General features: G+C 39.2%; 2 protein-coding genes across 4 annotated transcripts; one reads left to right on the forward strand and one right to left on the reverse strand.

Moving 5' to 3' along the window:
- Positions 1-149: 149 nt before the first annotated feature.
- Positions 150-21,014, reverse strand: mcph1 (microcephalin 1). 2 transcript variants are annotated; one of them, XR_015067462.1, is made up of 16 exons: positions 20,871-21,014; positions 20,407-20,468; positions 20,246-20,337; positions 19,858-19,976; positions 19,699-19,783; positions 19,371-19,482; positions 19,157-19,288; positions 18,997-19,068; positions 17,677-18,855; positions 17,157-17,260; positions 15,445-15,482; positions 15,162-15,324; positions 14,994-15,071; positions 1,545-1,785; positions 1,269-1,445; positions 150-905 (listed from the first exon to the last, which is right to left on the reverse strand). XR_015067462.1 is itself a non-coding variant. In XM_085922761.1 (15 exons), the coding sequence occupies exons 2-15, from the start codon at positions 20,447-20,449 to the stop codon at positions 1,393-1,395; spliced, it is 2,511 nt and encodes an 836-aa protein (XP_085778887.1). In that variant the 5' UTR covers positions 20,450-20,468; positions 20,871-21,014; the 3' UTR covers positions 150-1,392. The 2 variants fall into 2 exon arrangements, 1 of the variants encoding a protein (XP_085778887.1); XM_085922761.1 differs by having other exon boundaries at positions 150-1,445.
- angpt2a (angiopoietin 2a) lies at positions 4,733-12,572 on the forward strand. 2 transcript variants are annotated; one of them, XM_085922036.1, is made up of 9 exons: positions 4,733-5,214; positions 7,240-7,395; positions 8,533-8,654; positions 8,755-8,993; positions 9,996-10,123; positions 10,619-10,720; positions 10,857-11,023; positions 11,515-11,645; positions 12,398-12,572. In XM_085922036.1, exons 1-9 carry the CDS (start codon positions 4,936-4,938, stop codon positions 12,556-12,558), a joined length of 1,485 nt encoding a protein of 494 aa, XP_085778162.1. In that variant the 5' UTR covers positions 4,733-4,935; the 3' UTR covers positions 12,559-12,572. The 2 variants fall into 2 exon arrangements, with proteins under 2 accessions (XP_085778162.1, XP_085778163.1); XM_085922037.1 differs by having other exon boundaries at positions 10,005-10,123.
- Positions 21,015-21,716: the final 702 nt, after the last annotated feature.

A 21,716-nucleotide genomic window follows, 5' to 3' on the forward strand; every position in this document is an offset into this window, starting at 1 on the left:
ATATTGATAATATATTGAAAGCTTCAACAATAATGAAGTCCAAATTGCATACTTTTGGAATGCAATGTAAGGTTATTTGATAACGTATCCTTTTGGTAAAATAAGATATTTTATAAAATATATAAATGCATTTCATGTCATTTAAAAAGTTTTTATTACAAGGAATGACTTAACATCAATCTGCACAATGCAAAATATAACAGTGATGTTGTTTGATACTACACTATTGTATTTTGTCTTCATTCATTCAATTTGATAATTTATAAAAGAAAAGAAATGCTGATCTGTGGGGTGAAATCAAACAAGGAAACTATTTTAGAGGCGAGCATTCTCTATCAATTAAATGGCTGGGAGTGAAAACAAAAATACACCTATCTTCACTTTCATATTGATATAATGCTTTGTTCAACTTACACCAAGCTCATTTTTCAAACTGACAGGCTGGTATATTTCATTTGTGGCATAATTAACCATTCATCATTCAGAGATTGCACTACTTTCAGACTTATTTTAAAATCACACAAAAAACAGACATTTTGATTAACTTGTTTCATTTCCCCTGTGACAGTAGATAAGAAAACAGTGTGATCTACTTGTAATATGAACAGTGACAAAGAACTCAGAAGGTATTTAAAGTTGAATCAGAGATCCTGGCTCATTCACAGGTTATGAAATTGAACAAAAAGATACATTTAATCACAAAGGACTGTACAACAATTTGGGCTTGTGCCTTAAATGATTAAAATAACTGATGTGGGAAAATGTGATCATAAAAATATACTGACATTAAAATAAGTGAAGTGGCACCATGTTTATTACTCAAAGGTAAAATGTATTAAAACAGTTGTATTACCTGCTACAAGATCTGAAGCAGATTGTGTAGAACAAATACGTTTTGTCAGTCCCTGGAACAAAAACGGATGTACAGATCAATATAAAACCATCACACCAGAGCCTACGGTGAGTCAGCAACCCTAATTAATACTGAAGACCTTCTCTGCGTAATAATGAAATAACTTCTGTAAAACTGTCCAGGGAAAGTCATTTGCAACATGGGTGACGACAACACACTTTGATTTCTTTCAGAGACCATTTATATATGCATCAGTAAGCGCAGCCGTTTTGGTTAGGGAAAATGTCTTCACATTTCTTTCGGCAACAATGAAGTTATCAAGTTCACCCAATCCAAGTAAGGCATTTAAATAGACTCGGCAGTTAATTAAAATCAGTGTCTAGCATAAAAAACTACAATAAAATCCACTTACTACCTTTGTTTTCCTAATGGCGAAAAATCTTAGCTAGGTGATCTGTCCATAAAAGATGATGTACTTGGGACTAAGCAGCCATCTACTTGAGAAAATACGGCATCTTCAGCAACATAATGAGCAGTTTTCAAGCCAAGTCATAATTATCATATGAAAGCTGCTTCAAATGAGTGATGCTGTCTGAAATGAAAGCAAGAGAAAAAAATAATTAAACCACATATTCCCAAGTGGGTTCATTGGGTATAATTTGAATCAAGACCTACACAAAATGCATCTTACCAAGCACCCACTGCTCAGACAGGATCCTACATCCCACGGGTCTCCTGCCGCTGTACCTCCCTATGCAAATTCTGGCCTGACGTACAGTTTTGCAGATTGTCCCCCCGAACAGCTGGATCAGCTCGACCATACTAGGAGCAGGCGGCTGGGAATGCTGAGACACAAACATGGGCGGTTGGTCCTGGAACAGGTCCTGATGGTGGTGGTCCCCGGAAGATAGATGCCTCTGAAGACGACAGATCTGTGAACAGATGGAGTGCCAGATCTGAAATTACTGCATTAGCTGTGGTAGTGTTGTGTCGGTTGAATTCATTTCACCAAACCTGGCAGTCACATGACCACATGCAATCTTTGTAGGCTCACAAGTGAAGAATGGCCAAACAAACGGAATATACACCAGCTAGCGCCTCTCAGTTTCAACAACATCCATTTCTGGCCTCATATTTGGCCCAGTTTCATCATGAGCTATCGCCTGTGCCCAAATGTGGAACCTACAAAAGCTCAATGTCTCACTAGAGAAAGCCCTATTGTTGTTAACTCGTAGTTTTGCTCACATATAGTACACTATAAATACCATCACTTGTTTTATTTGAGCTTAAAACAGTCATTTACCTTGGGAAAAACTTCATAAGAGACGACAAATTGAAATTTTATTGTAATTTATTTGAGAAAGTATTTCTGGGATGAATGAATGAAGCTCTGAGCTCTCACCACAGGCTTGTTTGGTATCCAGTAGGGGTCACTTACTAAACTGAATGGGACAATCTGCGCTATTGCGAGTTGAATGCCAGGAAACAACCGCTCAGGCTTTCAGCCTTTTGTAAATGTTCACACCGGTTTTATTTTACACCAAATAATCAGGGATAGACCCATAGAGTTCAGGGACAGGGTCAGGTTAACATGAACCCATATTGGGTATTTCCAGGGGGGAGCGACTCAACACTTAATGTGGGTCCTATTGTGTGACTAAACGAGCACGAAAAAGCACACTGGCTCATAATAGGAAGAGATGGAACATAATAAAACTTCGTTGTAACAAAACACATCACTCGTGTTTGAGTGGCAATAACATGTTTTTTGCCGAACCTTGGCACTTGGAAATAATGGTGTTTGTGCTCAAGACTGACAAGTGTTGAAATCAGTAATGTTCCGCCGCTTGTAACAAAAGGTTGTACTTCCAACACCTGCAAGGTTAGAAAAAAAAGATGAAAAAAAACATGCAGGTATTGCTATGCTTGTATAGACGACACATCTGCTCATTAAAAAAAACTGTTTTGTGAAAGAAATTTCGCCCTTTTGTTTATACCTGGCACAATGAATTGTCAGCTAACTTGGCTAGCACGTTAAGGGCTTTCAGAGTCTTGCATCATTCATGGAGGCAACGTTGGCATGGAAAATAATTGGTTCATTGACTATGAATCGAACCTTTGAGCGTCCAGCTACAAGCTGACCACTGTAAAACCTTTGCCACATAAACAGCACAATTTTAGCTTTCCATTAAAATAAAATGAGGATGTTCCTCTGATAACTACAACCTTAAGATAGCACCAGGTTTTGACTTTAAGAGTATTTTAAATTGAGAAAATACCCACAAAACATTCAGTAATAATTGGTGTCCATAAAGACGAATGTAAATATTATTAAAAGCCAATTGTTGGGTGGTTCAGTACATACATATAAGACGACGAGCGGAAAGGAAACTTCCAAGCAACAGTGGAAATAAGATTAAAATACCAGTAGTCACCATTAGTGTAATTCAAGTTAACTGTGGCAAGCCGAAAGTCACAACAACAGCATGAACACCTGCAACGTCACTGTTTTGGGGGAATGACGACATGCACTTCCTCCTCTGTTGTAATGCGCCTTCAATATTTAGCATTTCCTTTCACTGTAGAATATTACATCAGCTGACTTCCTGCAATTCAGTTTTACCGTTTCAATCTATTTGTGAAACTCCAAGAAAGTAGTGTGGCCGAGTTGGACTTGCGGAGGGAAAAAGTGAAACTCAAGTGTGAGAGATTAAGGAAAATGAGTCTTTTCAAATGAGGGGGCCTTAAGAGGGAATCTCCTGAAACAAATGCATACAGAATGCGATTAAGGCACATTCTTGCTGTTTGTGACAAAACATCCTCATGTGTTTTTCCTGGACCGTGTGTTCCCAACGGAGACATGGCTATCCACTTCAAACAAGAAATGGAAGTATTAACAGTGCTATTGAGGTCAAATGTAGATTTTGTTTTTCGGAGGATTCACCTGGCAAAAAGTAAACACAAGTTTGATTCATTTTCAAAAACACAATAAAAGAAAAATACGCTGGTGACAGGGATTTCGGAAAAATATTGTCTTTCACAACATGTGCACATTCAGTAAATATTGGGTGCCTGATCTTTAGACAGCTGTATTTTTTTTAATCATTTTCATGTCTGTCAGAAAATTTGGCCTTGAGAGAAAAATATTTCACTTCATACTATTCCTTATGACTGGCAAACAGTCCAAGGTGTAAGCTGCTTTCAGCAGGGTTAGGCTCCAGTTGCCCACTTGATTACCCTAATGAGGTAAGTAGAATAAAAAAAATGAAAGAATTCATTATTGTGTGTGAAAATTCAATCAAAACAAGTCAAATAGAGTCATAGAGCAACAGTAATGAGGTTTAGAACGAGCAAAATAGCACTTTATAAAATTGTACTTCGAAAAAAAATACAGTACTGAACTAATAGTATTGAACAGCCTTCGCCACATTTTTATTTTTTGCTTCAGTTCAATATACATTGTGCTGCTGAGATGTTGATAAGGTGACCGTGGGGTATTTAATCCATCAAAAACAAACCAAATAAATCATACACACACGCACACATAAAGAAAACCTTAAGCGTGTTTTTTGAAGCACTCACAAATATTTTTCAATGAACTGTTGGCTGCCACTGTGACTATAACAGTGCCGGCCGGAGGTGGACAGCTGCATCCTGCGTGGCTGTTTAACCAGTAGAGGGAAAAACACGTGGGCATTGTGTAGGATATAGTAGAGAATGTGTAGTTTGTGGATCTCCCTCTATGTGTTGTTGGTGTGCATTATAATAGATGAGGGGCTTCACTGGGTGGCCACATGGAAGGGGGAGTGGTTAAAGTCACAGTTAGCGAATCGGGGGGTGTCGAGGGCAGCTCAAACAAGTAGCTGGAGCGAGCCTTGATGAAAAACGCACGCATGCAGTCGGGGACCGGTAAACTGTGAGAATGATCCTTTGATTTCTAATGTTCCTACTGAAGGTCATACAGGGACTCTGCAGAATCTCAAGGGGATTTACACTTTGATGCCATTAGGAAAAGTGATATTTGAAAGAAAAACTTTTTGAGGATCAGAACAAACTGAGCTGAAGAGGAAAGTTCACTGAAGATGATGCACGTCGTCTTGTTCGTTTTAAGCCTCTGTCTAAGTGCCGGGAGGGGATATCGGACGAGTTCAGACAGCAGCGTGGGCAAGAGACAATATCAGATCCAAAACGGCCCATGCAGCTATACCTTTCTGCTCCCCGAGCAGGAGAACTGCCAAAACCCGAGCAACGGCTACAATTATCCAGTTCAAAAGGACGGGCCTACAGACAATGAAGAGTCAGCGCACAGGCTGGAACAGCTAGAGATGGTCATGGAGAACAACACGCAGTGGTTGCTGAAGGTAAAGTCCCGTGCAGCCATTATGTCACATACCATCAGAAGTAGACTTAATAGGATTAAATGAGCATTCGGTGAGCCAAACAATTTCAACTTCTTCTACATGCTTGTCAAGTTAAGCTGATTTCTAGCTAAACCTTTTAGGAAATGCACACATCCAGGTCAAACAGGGACAGGGAGTTCTATCAAGGTTTTGTAACTTAATCATTTATCAGATTATTTTCAATAATTGTGGTCACGTACAATGATCTCCAGTTCAAAACTCTAAAGAAAGGCAACGGATGTACGTGGTCATGATCTTGGAGTACTCAATATGAATCCCTGTATTTAACCAATGCTCTACAAGCACTTTTACATTGTAAATGTGTGATTGAGTATGCAACAACATTGAAATAGGCTCAGATGTTTATTCTTTGCAAAAGGTCCTGATGGCTTTCCAGAGAGATGAAAACTCTTTTAACAGGTGTCTGATTGACAGGTGCACATGTCCTTTTCAATTTGCCGAGCCATTTCTTGAGGCATAAAAGCGCAGATGACCTTTTTTACACTCGGTCTTCAGAGAGTGTTTAATAAAGGGGAGCAGACAAGAGTCCTTCACAGTCTGAGTGCACAAACAGATTCTCGGAATAAAACGCAAGGGACGATCCTTTCCAAAGAACAGCTCAGCAGGGAATTCTTTTGATGCGCTTTCAACAACTAAACCTCAGCTGCTCATCCAATAGAAATTTCGGTGATTTGTTGCTGCGATTGTTGAATCGACTTTGTTGACATCGTGACGACCAATTAATTTGGCAATAATTAAAGAAAGTTAAAAAGGGACTGTACAAGGCAGTGTGCTGACTTTCTGATAATACGAAAGTGTTTTTATCCACTGTTTTATTAAATAGCGTTTGGTTTTCTTGCCTCTTTGATTCAACCAATCACCATACAGCAGTGTGTATAGCTCCACTCCCTACGAGCACTGGCATCCCAACAAAGAGCTCCTCCAAACTAAACTCAACCATAACAGCTTAGTTTCATCCAACTAACTTGGATTTAAGTCATGAAGTCTGACACCATTCATAAAATTCCGGTGGGAATTATCGTGCATACCTGAGCCAATTAAAGAAGTAATGTGAGATTATTGAGTAATCGCAGCAACTAATAAAAGTATTTCTCACAAATTTCTTCAAAGTCTCCTTTGCATATGAGCAGCTGGGGGAAGTGATGTTACGTTTTACGTGTGACAGAGGAACACAGTCATTTTTTTTACCGGATGACTCGGAGGCCTTGCGGAATCAACAACTGATTAGATCATTAGCTGTAAACAAGACATCCTGACAACAATTCAAAAGGCCCCTCAATAATCGTGGATGTGATACAAGGAACTGCCGCGAGGAGATGATGAGAAACTAAATGCACGCTAATTGAAGCTTCAAGACATTTGTAAAATAGTTTTTTCCAACTCTGTGCAGATAAGGAAAATATATATTCGGCTAAGGTGAGCTTACAGCTCTAACAACGTCATGGTGTCATGAAGGATGTAACTCCTCACTCAACACTTCCATCCTGTTTACGAGTCGTGTGACCTGATTGGCACTCAGGAACACCATGCAGGAAATAACTTAATGATTGGTCTTGGTCTAAATCCGGAATACCGTAAGGTACATAAGAACGTATCGAGTTAAAATTAAAACGGTGACCTTTTCCCATCTTGAGGCTAAAGACTATTGTAATACGCATTTGGTTCAAGTGTTTGATGTGGAGTGATCATGCCATGATGATACACTGATTTATGATGTTTATATCACAATATAAAATATAATATTGTCTATTAATAATCATTATTTTATAAATTGATATTGTAAAAAGTGGAGACAGCTTTAGGCTTTGAGACAAGATAGTTAAGGGGTCAAAGTGAAAATTGTTGCTTGGCTGATGCCATTGAGCAAGGCATTATTTATTTTGTCCTTAGAGGTAATGTTACACTGCACACTTTTGATTGTTTCGATTGTGGTTGATTCATTGAAATCTTTCATTTGTGCCACAGCTACAGAATTACATCCAGGAGAGCATGAAGCAGGATATGGTCCAAATACAACAGAGTGCAGTGCAAAATCACACAGCTACAATGATTGAAATAGGAACAAACCTGCTCAGTCAAACTGCAGAGCAAACAAGGAAACTGACCAATGTGGAGGCGCAGGTGAGAGACTACTCTGACTGCTTATAAAGAAAAACAGCAAATATTGGCTTGTACTGCTTTCACACAAACTAAAATAGCAATACTACACCTCTGATTATATATTTGCTTTTCATGCTTCAATTTCGTAATATATGGCGTTATAAAACCTGAGACGACACCATTTTGGTTCCAATAAAACCTTCTTTGCATTATACTACACAGAATTGTATAGATCAAGATATTTTTCAAATGTATGTAAAAACAGGAATGGACCTGTCAGTTTATTATTGTCGCTTAACATCAACGACCTTATGTGAGCCAACAGAGCAGCATTTCCTGTTATTAGCACACTTGTATTCCCACAGAAAGAGTCTATCAGTTTGTCACAATCAGACATCCGTCTGTTCAAACACATCATTGGAGAAGTACAAGTAGATTCCACGTAAACAAGCTGGTTTTTGCTGAGTTCAGTTTCCTCAAACTGAAAAAAAAAAAAAAAAAAAAAAAATCGAGGCAAGGTGCTCAACCTGAGAATTTAGTTCAATACTGTCTGTGGGGATACACGGTGTTTGAAAGTTTCCAAAAGTTAAGGTACATCTGCTTCGTTGGAATTCAGTTGCTTTCCTGTCATAAAATTTCCATTTCGCAAATGCCTGTTTGTAGAGGTGTAAACTCGAGTTAAAATAATCCCATCAAACAGGGAACACGACTTCTCACAGTATTGACTCGTGCACTACACATCAAACCTGAAATGTGTTTCTCACGACGAGCATTTGCATTGAAAATCCAGTTACATAACAGTCACCTTAAACGTATATCAATGCAAACAATGCGCTGCATTCCTTTGAATCATACATTCTTAAGAGAGCCAATTTCCTATTTTTGTATTTCTCCACGGCGTCGTTTAAAAAAAACACACACACTTTCCCCGGTGCCTCGCATAGCTCCTAACACTCGGGACTAATGAGTTACTTTGATCTGTGCATCACCATTGGCAACAACGCTTCTGCGAGTGAGTGTGAAAGCCGAGGGTCTGCTTCGATCAATGCGCACACGTTTACACCCGTTTTCTGATCATTGAAAAACGGACTGTGGATTGTTTGAAAAACACTGGTTGTTTAGGTGAGTCAGTTGTTTGATATTCTCTTTTACTTCCAGGTTATTAACCACACGACTCGACTTGAGCGGCAACTGCTTGAGAATTCTTTGTCGACAAACAAACTGGAAAAAGAAGTTATTGTCCAAACAAATGAAATCAATAAACTGAACGACAAAAACAAGTGAGCACATGACGATACCTGAAATTTCAAAATGAAACCGTGAGAGAAAAAAAATAAAATAAACACTTTATTGACTAACCTGGATTATTTACCGCTTCAGCTTGTTGGAAAAGAAAGTAAAGGAGTTGGAGGAGGAAAGGCAGGTCGAGCAGAAGATGCTTCGACTGGAAAAAGACCAGCTTCAGATCCTAATAGAGAGGCAGACGGCCATCATTGGTGAGCTGGAGCAACAGCTCCTCAGGGTGTCATCCAACAACAGTGCCCTTCAGCATCAGCAACAGGAGCTTCTGGAGACTGTGAACCACCTCATTCACACCTTCTCCACAGGCACAGCCCGAGGTAGCCAACCAGGAACAGACTTCAAGAGAAATTGACTGAATAAATTAAACGTGACTGCCAGCGAGATCAAATATTGACTAAAAGAGGAAACTCAAAGTAGTCCAACCACTATCATTATGGCACCTAAAAACTTTTGTTGCCACTTACTTTTGCAAACATACCACAATCCTAATCCACATATACAGAGTTGAGTACACTCCTCACATTCGTTTAATATATTTCATGGGACAACACTGAACACATAGACCTGAAAATAACTCAAAACACAGCCATTATGTTTCATTATTTCACTGTGTGTCTTGACATTCATGGTTTTCTCAATGAATTGTAGCACCCATGCAGTCTTTACACCAAGACACTCTCACAATGCTCAACTAAAGGCGAGACACTCTTGTCATTGCGCTCCTCTTGTGGTTTTTGCCACACACACTTTGACATCATGTGTACCAGTAAATTAATCTTGATCTCGCCTCAACACGGAACATGGTTCCAGTAATCCACGTCCTTAGACTGCTTATCTTCAACAAACCGTTTGCAGGCTTTTCTTATGAATGACTTTTTGTCTTTACAGACACCAAAAAAAAAAAAAAAGATCCTCAAAGAGTTTTTGACATATTCAACTTCCAGTGACCAGTATGAGTGTGAGAAAGCGATAAGATCCAATTTAACAAACCCGCTATCCATTCACAACAGAGACCTATAATGTAATATAATGAATCAAAAGACATCAGAGAGGGAAAATGGCTCATTGGATCGAATTTGGACATTTTCGCTGAGGGGTTTACTCAGTTTTGTTGCCAGTGGTTAAGATATAAATTGCTGTGTATTGAGGAAAGAGAATTTCCAATTATTTGGACTCCGGATGGAAATGAGCTTTGTGCTAAATGTGGTGCAAGTATCTCTTCATGCCTTTGATACTGTCCTCAACTTACCATTAAATAAGCTGTACACTGATAAATTTACATTGCAGCAAAACAAACCAGACTTTTTCCTCCATTGCAGAGACAAAAGTTGCCATGATGCAGGATACTCCCTCCACATTCATGGACTGCGCTGCTGTCTTTAAGTCAGGAAACACAAAGAGTGGGGTCTACACTCTCACTTTACCCAATACTACAATGGAGGTTAAGGTGAAGTACATTCCGTTATATTTTGCGACTGAATAAATATCAAATTGATAGATTACTGTCTTATAACATTTGCGGTGTGTGAAATGAAATAGAAAGCTGCATTTTTATTTTGTTTTGCTTTATGTGAGAAGTCGGTTTTCCAAAGGAACCCATTCTCTTGTGCTCGGCAACAAGTTCTCTTGACTGGCCCACCCTTACATAAATTGCACAGAGCGCAGCATTGGATTAACTGTTCAAACAGCAGAAAAACTAAAACGTCCGGACAACCCCAGTGATGATCTGCATGCTTCAGCTAAAACTGTGATCTCCTTAGAAACACGTAACTTTTCAGCATTTACTAGACTCTAATCTTTTAACATTCAACGAGATTGACGATAAGTGTCTAACTTGACGTAAAATGAGTTGTCACTGTCCAGTTAAAAATAGACATTTGCAAGCGATGGAAATTGAATGATATGCAATTATTCCTTCACCAACTTTTCTTTTTGTTTACAGGCTTTTTGTGACATGGAGACTGAGGCAGGTGGCTGGACAATGCTACAAAAACGCTTTGATGGCAGTGTTGACTTTCATCGTACGTGGCAAGAGTATAAAAAGGTAAGAAGCGGTAAAAAAGGAAATACTCTTCTTGAGAAAAAAACATCGCCTTGGCTACGGGTTTAATTCCAACTTCTCAAAGTGGTTAGTTCCCCTGTTGATGCTTGATTGAAATTGCTTGTGTGCCTTTGTACAGGGTTTTGGAGATCCTTCAGGCGAATTTTGGTTAGGAAATGAATTTGTATCAAGGCTGACAAGTCAGCACTCCTACAGCCTAAGGATCCAATTGAGTGACTGGGAAGGGAACTCTGCTTTTTCCCTGTATGATCAATTTTCACTTGATGGCGAAGGACAAAACTACAGGTGAGTGGAGTTCACATCACCCAATTAACTACACTGGATGAGAAACGTAACAAATACTAGTTGGCATTTATGTGATACATTGTTTGCGCTTCAGGCAACTAAAAAGGAGCTGAACACTGCTTCAGAAATCTGACAACCTTAATATAAATTGTTTCATTGTTTTCATTCAAATATGATTACAGAATAGACTATGAAGACAGCCTCGGGTTTTTGAACACTGACAAAAATATACGTCATGTTCTTTAGCCTTTTTGCTAATTTATTCAAAGTGGATATTGCTACGAGCTAAAAAAAAATGTCAGAAGTTTGTTGGTGTGTTTTTGGGGGGGTTCGGGGTATAGATAAAGAATTTGCCCTTACCCATTCTATAAACCTGCATGCCAGTCAGAGCGGCTGTTTGTTACAAGAAGGTATGTCCGTTGTATTTTGAGGAACAAGCGTTATTGACCTCATTCTTCTACTTCCTTAATTTTTCCTTTTCCACTCTACAGGATACACTTTAAAGGCTACAGTGGAACAGCAGGCAAAATAAGCAGTATCGGTCAGCCGGGAAGTGATTTCAGTACAAAGGATGCAGACAATGACAAATGTGTTTGCAAATGCTCACAATTGACAACAGGGGGTAAGAAACTTATTCTGACAGAACGTGCAATGCGTTTGATAAAATGCATTAATTGCAGCACGACGGGCTGGATGCCAGAATTTTAAAGTCCCCACTCTCCTAAATAGATCTTGGCACTTTCCTAAAATTTTGGAAGGACATTATAAGGACTCCCGTTTCTTCTGGCCAGGCCAAAGAGCACAATTAGCCAGAGTTAATCACTGATCAACTCTTGAGGGAATTCAGCCACTACAAGCACTGACATTAAAGAGCCTGGGAACAGAGTTTCTCTTTCTTCTTTTGTCGCTTAAAGGTCCTCCCTCTATTGCCTTGTAAGTGACTCTACTGCCAGATATTTTGCCTGCCTCAGTATTTGGGCTCCATCAAGTGAGCCTAAAAGCAAAAAAGCCCAAACTCGGTCCTTTTTCCCATAGAGTCTGTCTCACATGGAACGTTTTCCATGCATATCATTCATGGCTACTGACAGAGCAAAGAAAACGAGAACAAAATCTGGCAACATGACGCTGTCCATCACGAGAGATGAAATCTTTATATAAACAAACATAATCCTTAAGTAGATGACAAGTTTTAAAAAAAGCAGAATGGTGGAGTGCAAATAACAGACTATGTGTTCTCGGCCTGCAAAGAATACAAGCCCCATTCTATAAATTACACCAAATACATCTGAACCTACCAATACAAGAAACCATCTCCTCTTCAAAGTCAAAATCATCACTAAATGTATTCTACATTTGTTTTTTTTTGTATTTTAGGTTGGTGGTTTGATGCTTGTGGACCGTCCAATTTAAATGGCATGTATTACCAGCGAGGCCAAAACTCCAATCGCTTCAATGGCATTAAATGGTACTACTGGAAGGGTTCGGGATATTCACTGAAGACCACGTCTCTAATGATTAGGCCGGCAGACTTCTAAGTTGAATCATTTGAATGGGCACTGAACAAGATGGAGCCTAAAGCACCTCACGACATTCCTGAGAGGACTAATGGGGGAAGTACTATTTGGTCAAATCAACTCTAAATGATCCAAACCTAAAATGGTTCAACTATGGCACGTTGCACACCGAGATGCGGCCGAATGCGATTTAACTGTTGGGGCGTTTTCTCACATCAGCTTTCGAAACGAGAGCCAGCTGACAGACAAGAAGACCATACTGAACTTTTCTGAATTTATAATTTCATATGCACTTTTGGGTAGTGGAGAGTGTTGCTGAAATGCAGAAGTGCGGCCAATGAATGGGGCAATTATTACCCGCAGCCTCTCAAAAGACTTCACCGTCTTCTTCATTTCTCCCTCCATTACCATTATAATATAGCCACAGCGGCCCAGGAAATGCATTTATTCCTTGACAATCACACAATATTATTCATTATTCAATACACTTAATATAGTATAACACATGGGACTCCTCAAAATGCTTTCCAATGAAAACACCAGAAGGTAGCGATCTGGTGTGAGTCACCAACTGTTGTTTGTTGACAATTGCCCAGTTCAGTTGCATTCGGCGGCATCGCCGCGGTGTGCGGCGGGCCAAACGTGACAGAGAACTAAATTGAAATGGGGTTTATTCATTTTTTTCAATTTGAAATTACACTGTACGTTTAATGTGTGGTTAAAGTGTACATTTACTTCGTAATATATATGTTGATATAAACTTAGCAGTGTTCAGTGTTTCAGCCATGAACGCCAATGACACTTCCTAGAAATAGAGGCTGTGGTACAACATGAACATTGTATGGTTTCTGTTGAAGTCTAAAAAGCTGATTAGATATGTCACTGAGAATCTCAGTTAGGATTACATTTCCTTTGGTGAATGTATTCACGAGAGTACATTATATGTTTTATTTATGTGCGGAATTATTTGAGGATTTATTCTACTAGTTCCATTGCATCATCACATCACCTGAGTGTGAGCTGCTAGACAACTAGTATTTATATTGCACATGAGCAGTGCTTTGAGGAAAATACATCTTTATTTATATCGTGATTCATTTGAATCTCTCTCCCTCAAAACTGAGTTTTTATGATAATGTATATATTTCAAGATTAGTTTGTGTATAATGATGTTTGTAAGGTCACTTATCGCCTTTGGTATTTCAAATGTTATATTGTGAAGTCCAAAGTTTTGGCGTGGGTGAAGCTCATGGAGATATAGAGTACTTTATCACAGCAGAAATGTAAACTACTTTTCAGTGGTGGAGGGGCTGCATAGTTTATCAAAACCATGTCACACTGTACAATTTGACGAAAAAGAAGACATGCATGTGGTTCTGCAAAGCACACAAATGTACAATGTATCGCGACAGAAATCTGCTGACATTTGTCCATGTCAAGAGGCTGTCGTTGCTTGCTGTGGCAGCAGAGGACAGTGACTCATGAGTTCAGGAAGAGGCAACATCCACATTTCTCACAGGATACTTCAGGAAAAACAATCCGACTGAAAATGAATGGCTGGCAATAGAAACTAGCAGGCAGCACATGCATTGACTTCCTCCGTCTTGCATTTATGAACAATTTTTGAATTGAGTGCCCGTGAGGGGAGCATCCCAAATGGTTTGGATTGTGAATATGAGAAATGACAGCAGATGCTGTACAACACAAAATTAATTTAAAACTCTATTTGTCAGAAAGTACATCATATAAAAGTTTCATTTAAAGTGCAAGTTGAATCTAAGTTATGATCGGAAAAGCCTGAAGCTATAGTAACTGTGAAAATGTGAATTGAGAAAAGCAACAGAAGCATATGCATAGCTATTTTTCCATTGATTTAATATTTCATACTTGTCCATTTAACCAGTAGTATGTTTTTAATCTAGTATACCTGGGGCCATTTATTATCCACACAAAAAAAAAACATGCACAGGGTTAAGATTGTTTGACAAGTTGGTGAATTTTTGAATTATATTTGAATGTTTTTTATATTTTATTTTTAGGCTCTGTAATTTTGTGTTTGAGTTCATATTGTCCCCTGAGGATCTTTATTTATGTGGAGGATGAATAAAAAATTAATTCAATTCTGCAATTGAAGAACACTTTTGTCAAAGAGAAACCTAACCAGACAAAGAATTAAGCATATCAGGTTGCTGCTATATATTTTTTTTGTATTTCATCTTTTATATTTCATGGCATCTGACGACATTGGCGCACCAAAATTGGCACATGTGATCAATCACTGGGTGGAGAACAGCCCCTAATCTTGCCTATGTTAGAAGCAAATAAAACATTGTTCATTTTTGTAGCAGACATTAATTGTACAATAATTAAGTGCAGCTATTTCCATACCAACTTTCTTTCAAAACAAAAATCGAAAGGTCATACAACATCCAAACCAAGTCGGTACTGGTACGCACCTGTGCGGCCGGAAACAGCTCGGAAAGTTCATACGGTTCCTCTGGAATCCACTGCCTTTGCTCCAAGCATGACATCATCTATTCAGGAATAGTGAAAATGCATCTCAAAACAATCAAGTCTGTAATCTGAATATGATGCTGTGATTTGTGCCTTGACCAAGGACCTACCCAATCAAATGAGAGGATCCAGCAGCCACGAGCAATGCCCAGCAAAACATTCAAAGTTCGGCGGTGTTCCCCAGAAATCACATGAGTTGTACTTTGGCAAACTCGATCAGCGATAGAAAAGCCACCCAAAGTCTTCACAACCTGAGTGGCTATGTTCTGTTTCCTGGGAGAAATGAACAATGGTCAAAGTAGGGAAGATTCACTTATTGCGACACCTTGCTTTAAATGGCTATTGACGTTCAATTTAAGCTTGTGTGTGAATATATTCTCAAGTGCAACTTACTCAGTGGGCATGCTCGTCATGACCAGGGTTCTTGCCGCCTGCAAAACAAGTGGGATAAACATAATTGGTCATGCATCTATTTTCACTGCAGGCACCAAGCCAGTAAAAAAAGTAAGAGTGAGATATTTTACACCTCATGTTCAATAAGCACATATTGTATGTGTGACTGTATGCCAGCATAAACCAGATCTAAGTGTTAATAAATGCGTGGGGGCACACAAAAAAAAAATCAAAGGAGAAAAATTGGCATGGAAAAAACAGCACCAAGTGTTTTAAATACTTTTTGTGAGGGTCCATTAGTTTGCATTGACACACGAATCATTATCTAACAAGACCAGACTGAGCAAATCTAATTGTGTCAAATATATTTGAACGCAGTGGACAAAAAAAGACATTAGATGCCAATAATAAGCAGTGCAAACTCGTCACGCGAGGGCATGACAATTTAGTGTCTTCCTTGTCATACAATAATTTGAAGCAGTTACAAACAGTCCTTTGATATCTGGTCCCCCAGCTGGAAGGGCCAAGAGCAGGCTGCCAATCAAAGTGTGGTATCGACCCTCCTCTCGTGACCTCACCCCTGCTCAAACATCCCATTAATACAGATAAGAAGAATCACCAACACACCACAATAGTTACTCCACACTTTCCCGGTAGTGTGATGTGTGCTGCTGATAAACGGCGTCATTAATAATACTATATTCTCGATCCTTTCAGACTAACAATTGCCTAAAAAGACCGTTGGCTCATCTCTTGCAAAGGAAGAGAGGGTTGCAAATAATGACCCTACAACAAATTGCCCCTCAACAAAAGCTAAGGAATTTCATCACTGAATGACAAGGTCATATTGACGTCTCGAGAATGACGCTATTCGAGTAAATCAAAGAGTGACAAGGAAGCTGGCCTGTGAAAAAGCCATCGAATGGCTTTGTGGCACAAGTCCTCAAAGGCAGCAAGACTGCCATCCATCCATCTGTCCATCCATTTTCTGCACAGCTCATCACATTACAAGATGAAATCACTCTTGAAACATATGGAGGAGAATAATTACATTATAGAGCTTGTGACCACCAACACTTCTGGTCACGTTTATTTACAGCAGGGTAGATCATTTCTATTTAACAACCGACCTCTAAAGCACCCCTGTGTTATGTTACCTCACAATCTTTACGGTGCAGACATAAAAGCTTCCTAGCTATGATCAGATTACATTTTAAACATTTAACATTTCTCCCTCGGGGTATTGGATGTGATGTTTAGCTTTCTCCAGCTGTGGTATGTTGAGGTTTACGCCATAAAGAAAACAAAGGCCAGGTGCATTTCACAAACGAGGAAGTTATATTCTATCATCACAAAAGCAAAACACAGGAAGACCCAAAGACCAGACAGACGGACAGAAGCCCCTTGGCGAGATGCAGCCCTACCGAGGAAATACTCGATCTAAACATGGCTGGTGTGCATCCTAAACTGTCTGTATCAAGGAATACAATGGATGACGTGATTACATCATATTTAGGGCTGCAGGGTAAATCCATGAAATCCAACAAATGACCATCAAAAGTCCTGTGAAAAAGTGCCAATGTCTCTTTTTTACGTGAACCAGACAATTAAATTGGCAACATTAAACTCAGCTCTACTCTATTGTATGGGAAATGTGAAGAACTGTGAATATCAGATATGGCTGATTTAAAAAGACTTAATTCATTTCGTACCTTTGCTTTGCTGATGTTCTGAAAAAAAGAGCAGGCGTGCTTATTGGGCATCTCCTGGTTTTCATCTGTTGAAGCAGCTGGAGCCGTACTTTCGCTTCTTCCTCCTACATGGGTAACAAAGTAAAAAAAAAAAAAAACTGAAAACATTCAAGCAGACGTTGTCGGACTTCAAACTGCAACAGAACTTCCATGTAAAAAAAAGCCATTATTAAGAGACATTCAGAATGTCTAACATTGGCAGAACTCAAGGAGGGCATAGCAGGGGCGCTTCCTCCCCGGAATTTGCTTGGACTCCAGGTGCCATGCCAGATCATTTACATTTGCGTCATTTTTTGTTTTTGTTTGTAAAAAATAATAATTGCTTTACCCTATCTTTGGCCTTTAGGAAAGAGTCAAGATTATACTTAAATGTTTATTCTATAATTCCATAAAACAGCTTAATTATTTTCTAATTGTATTGCAAATAAGTGATATTTGTTGTTATTCACACAGTGTTTTTCTGACCATCCTTGCTACTCACTTTGAAAACCGTCAGACAAATGACAAAGACGAGAGTTTTTTTCCAGCTCCAAGGTTGACATTTTATCTGTTGGCTTTGTTGGATGAAGCGAGAGAGATTTTTTGGGAAGCCTTGATGCGTCTTCACTGATGCCTACAAATGGTAATGTGCTTTGCCTTACGCGTTTGGCAGCCGGTGTTTGGGTCCCATTTGAATAATCAAAAGGAGGCAGATTCTCTTTAACATCATTTTGTGGACAGACATTGATAACAGACTGCGGCCTGCAACGATGTTCACTGGTCGCTACTTTCATCTTCTTTGAGCTTTTCGTTTCTGTAGCAGCACTTTTCCAACTCCTTTGTTTTCCTTTCTTTGGAACATGGTTCAACTCAGAGTGGATGTTAATATCTGTCAGGTCAGGCAAAACGGGCAAAAATAACTTTTTGTGGTGACTGGCTGAAGAGAAGAAGTCATCAAACACATCATCCTCTCCATCAAGATTGTGAGATTTGCTGGATGAACTAAAAGAGTGTGCAGAAAGAGAACGTCTGCCTTGTGTTGGCTTGCTTAATAGTTTTGACTGGGGACACAGAGTCTCACCCAGTATGTGGCCAACGGGGTCTTTTTGAGGAATCTTTTTGTTCTTGACTTCTGCCCAGTGAATATTTGGCCTTCCCTCATCAAACCTGTCAATTGTCGGTTCCAGCATTTTATCAAGAGAACTGCAGGAAGGCATCTGTGACCTTCGCTTACTTTTGCAAGAGACTACTCCGACTAATTTAGGTTTCTCTATTGGTGGTTGTGATACTGAAGCAGTCCTTTGCGTTTCTGGTGTCTCTCCTTCCTCAGATTTAGGTTCCTCTAATGGTGATTGTGTTACTGAGGCTGTCCTTTGATTTTCTGGTGTCTCCCCTTCCTTAGATTTAGATATCTGCATTAGTGATTGTGTTTCTGATGCTGTCCTTTGCTTTCCTGGTATCTTCCCTTCTTCCTCATCCAATGTTAATTCAACCATTTTCAAAGGACTAATGGACGAGCGTTCTGAAACCTCACGGCAGGGTGAGAGCCAAGGCTTTTCCAGGTCCTTGCTGAAGGGTTTGTCCAGCTTGTTCTGCTCCATAGCGTTACATACTTGACTCTTGTTAGGAGAGTAACTAAGCTCAGCAACAGAAGCACTGGAGTCCTCATCAGAATTTTCACCTATAGGAAGGAGTTAGTTTACAATTTTAGTTTGAAGTGTGCAAAAGTGAAATTATGTGGATTATGACACAAATAAACAGTAATACAGTAAATGACAAACAATATATTTGAAGATCATTTTTTCTTTCTTGGTTGGCTTACAAAAAAACCTGAAGACAGTCGGTGAGTTCCCAAGTGGGGACTTCACTTGTGATGATGAAGACATTTGTGAGGCTGAAAAATCAAAAAGGCTGATGTCATTTTTTTCAAAATTGATTAAAGGTTTTGGAAATCATCAGTTCACATAAGTGTTGAGATGTACCTGTAGGTGAGATATTTTCATGTTGTTCTTTCATACGTTTCAAGCGCTCTGCCATGTATTCAGCTCTTTTAAATGATGGGCTATACAAAGTTCCACTGTCTTCATCAATAATAATAGGTGAATCATCTGGGACTGTGGATGGAGGAACATTCACAAGATCAATTATATTATCTGGTTTGGAAAAGTTTAAAAACAATAAGATTTTTTTTTTTACCCATTGTTTTCTTGGGAATGATGTCTTTCATCAGTTTGTCTAACTTCTTTTTCATGCGTCTGTCATTTTCTGGCGTTCTCACTGGACAGTCTCTGGGCAGCATGCAACGATGCTACATCATTCAAACACAAACATCTTATCAACATGATACAACACTAGCGTGTGTGTTTTAGGTGGCAGTGAAAACAACATTACATGAACAGAATAGGATTCAAAAACCTCATTTTGCTTTCCCAGATAGAGAGAAAAAGGACTTTTGCCGGCCATCAGTTGGCAAATGTAGTACAAACAACAACACATGGAATGACTTTAAAATGAATCTACGTACTTTTTTGTTCCATAATACCAGATTGCTTTCATCATTTAGGGCAGGATACAATTCTTCATCTACCAGCACGCCGTCGTCGTGACATCTGGAGATCATTTCAGCGACAAAACAATCAATACATACAATTTAGAAACCACAGTGAGAGTCATGCATACATACCTTCCTATCCACAAAACAGAGACAAGCTTCACATGACTCTTTTTGGCTTTCTTCCATGTGGCAGAATGACCATTGTTAAAGACCACGTGCGTGACTTGTTTATTGAATGTTTTTGATACCTGTAATGAGTAAATGTCTTGTCAATAACTTTTGTGAAGACTCACTTTCTGTGTTTCTTACAAAAAAAAGCTGTGTGAATGCTGAGAGACAAAACATTTACACTGAGGGACCTCCTATTTGTGTTTTGAACATTTTGACAACATGAAATTGAAGAATTCTGTTCCATTGACAACTGACACCACAATAATACTTTTATGAACTGTGCAGGTAAATCTTATTGTCATACAAGTGATCCGGTACTTCTTTGGGAATTGCCATTTCATATTACCTGAGCGCCCATTTCCTGCAGCTGCTGAATAAAAGGTTTCGAACAGTTGGCTCTCTTGTCAGATGACCACACATCCACAAAGGCAACGACATCTGGAAAAGGCATTTTAAGACATGAATTCCAACACTGCTTTTTTAATGTAGTGCTGAGGATGTATTTACCTTTAAGAACTGTATCATTGGTGCTTGTAGTCATTACTGGCATCTTCAGCTCTCAATTCCCCCTTACAAAAACAAATGACAAGCATGCTGACTTTTTGTTTGTCTGTTTTTACTGCAGTCTCGTTTGACTTGAAGGTTTGGGGTCGTAAACACTGTAATCCAGGAAATTGCTCGTTCACAAGTTAATAACCACAAGAGGCAACAACGACAACCAAGAAGAGTAAAAAATAAGTCTGAACATTACAGAACATAACATTACGTATGTGTGGTTTGACATATAATCGTCATAACTAGGGTATTAATCATCAACCTTAGCCATAGCTAACTTTCACGAGAGTTAGCATGAGCTAACTCTTCTGTTAATGACTTTCCGTACGATACTGACAGGATGGAGAAAAGTGTGTTGAATACCAACAATTAAACACAAATGGTTGTATCCACTCAGTCGTGTGTCGTGTACTTACTTTTAGGGGCAATGGGCTTCAAATATAGCCCACTCTTGACAAAGAATCCGGTATGAATTCGCGCTCGTAGTTTGTGGGACATTGGATTGTGGAATACTCTCTGGTGATTGGCGGAGAGGTCTCAACGTCACCAGGAAAGGGCTGTGAATGAATTTTTTTTTTTTTTTGACGTGATTATGATTAAATACTTTTTAAAATTTTGTTTTTATTCTTTGATAACCAAATAAAGAGTTGTGGTTAAAAAAATCTTGAATGACATCCTCGCTGATTACCTTTATAAAATTTTCCGCTACAGGAATTTCAACACACTAACTTGCATGGTTAATATTGCTAAAATAATTGTACGTGAGCGTACGTTCGCGTGCGTGTGTGTTTGCGTGCGTGCGGGTACGCGCTCAAGTGTGTGCCCGCGCGTGTGTGTGCTTGCGTGTTTGTTTGCGTACGGATACGCGCGCGGCGCGCACGCGTGTGCGTGGGTAGGTGCGCGCGCGCGAGGGAGCGCGACTACGTATGTGTGATGCACATGAGCAAGGAACGGTGGGCCAGTCACTTCTAAATCCCACTGATATTTATTCATTTATAATGAAACCCTCGAATGCAAGTTTAGAATTCCACAAGGAATTACGATATCACACAAAAACATGCATCGCTTTTCTTTTTAACACACATTTCACAGCACAGATGTGAGACTTATACAAAACTAATTCAACGTACAGGAAAATATTTACTACATAATAAAAATCTACATCATATTTACATATTAGAAACACGCGTTTAGCGCTAAATACCGAGATATTTCATTGTAGGCTACATGCCTTTGAAGGACCTCATGCAGTAATTTATGCA

This window comes from Syngnathus leptorhynchus, chromosome 10 (genome assembly GCF_054491065.1).
Source record: "Syngnathus leptorhynchus isolate UIUO chromosome 10, UIUO_Slep, whole genome shotgun sequence".
NCBI lineage: Eukaryota > Metazoa > Chordata > Actinopteri > Syngnathiformes > Syngnathidae > Syngnathus > Syngnathus leptorhynchus.

Coding starts and splice junctions, on each gene's coding strand:
- mcph1 (XM_085922761.1), bottom strand. CDS start 20,449: ATGCCAGTAATGACTACAAGCACCAATGATACAGTTCTTAAAG. Junction 19,069..19,156: donor TGAAAATATCTCACCTACAG/GTACATCTCAAC, acceptor TTGATTTTTCAG/CCTCACAAATGTCTTCATCA. Junction 17,261..17,676: donor TTTGTCTGACGGTTTTCAAA/GTGAGTAGCAAG, acceptor TTACCCATGTAG/GAGGAAGAAGCGAAAGTACG.
- angpt2a (XM_085922036.1), top strand. CDS start 4,936: ATGATGCACGTCGTCTTGTTCGTTTTAAGCCTCTGTCTAAGTGCCGGG. Junction 8,994..9,995: donor CTCCACAGGCACAGCCCGAG/GTAGCCAACCAG, acceptor CCTCCATTGCAG/AGACAAAAGTTGCCATGATG. Junction 10,721..10,856: donor CGTGGCAAGAGTATAAAAAG/GTAAGAAGCGGT, acceptor GCCTTTGTACAG/GGTTTTGGAGATCCTTCAGG.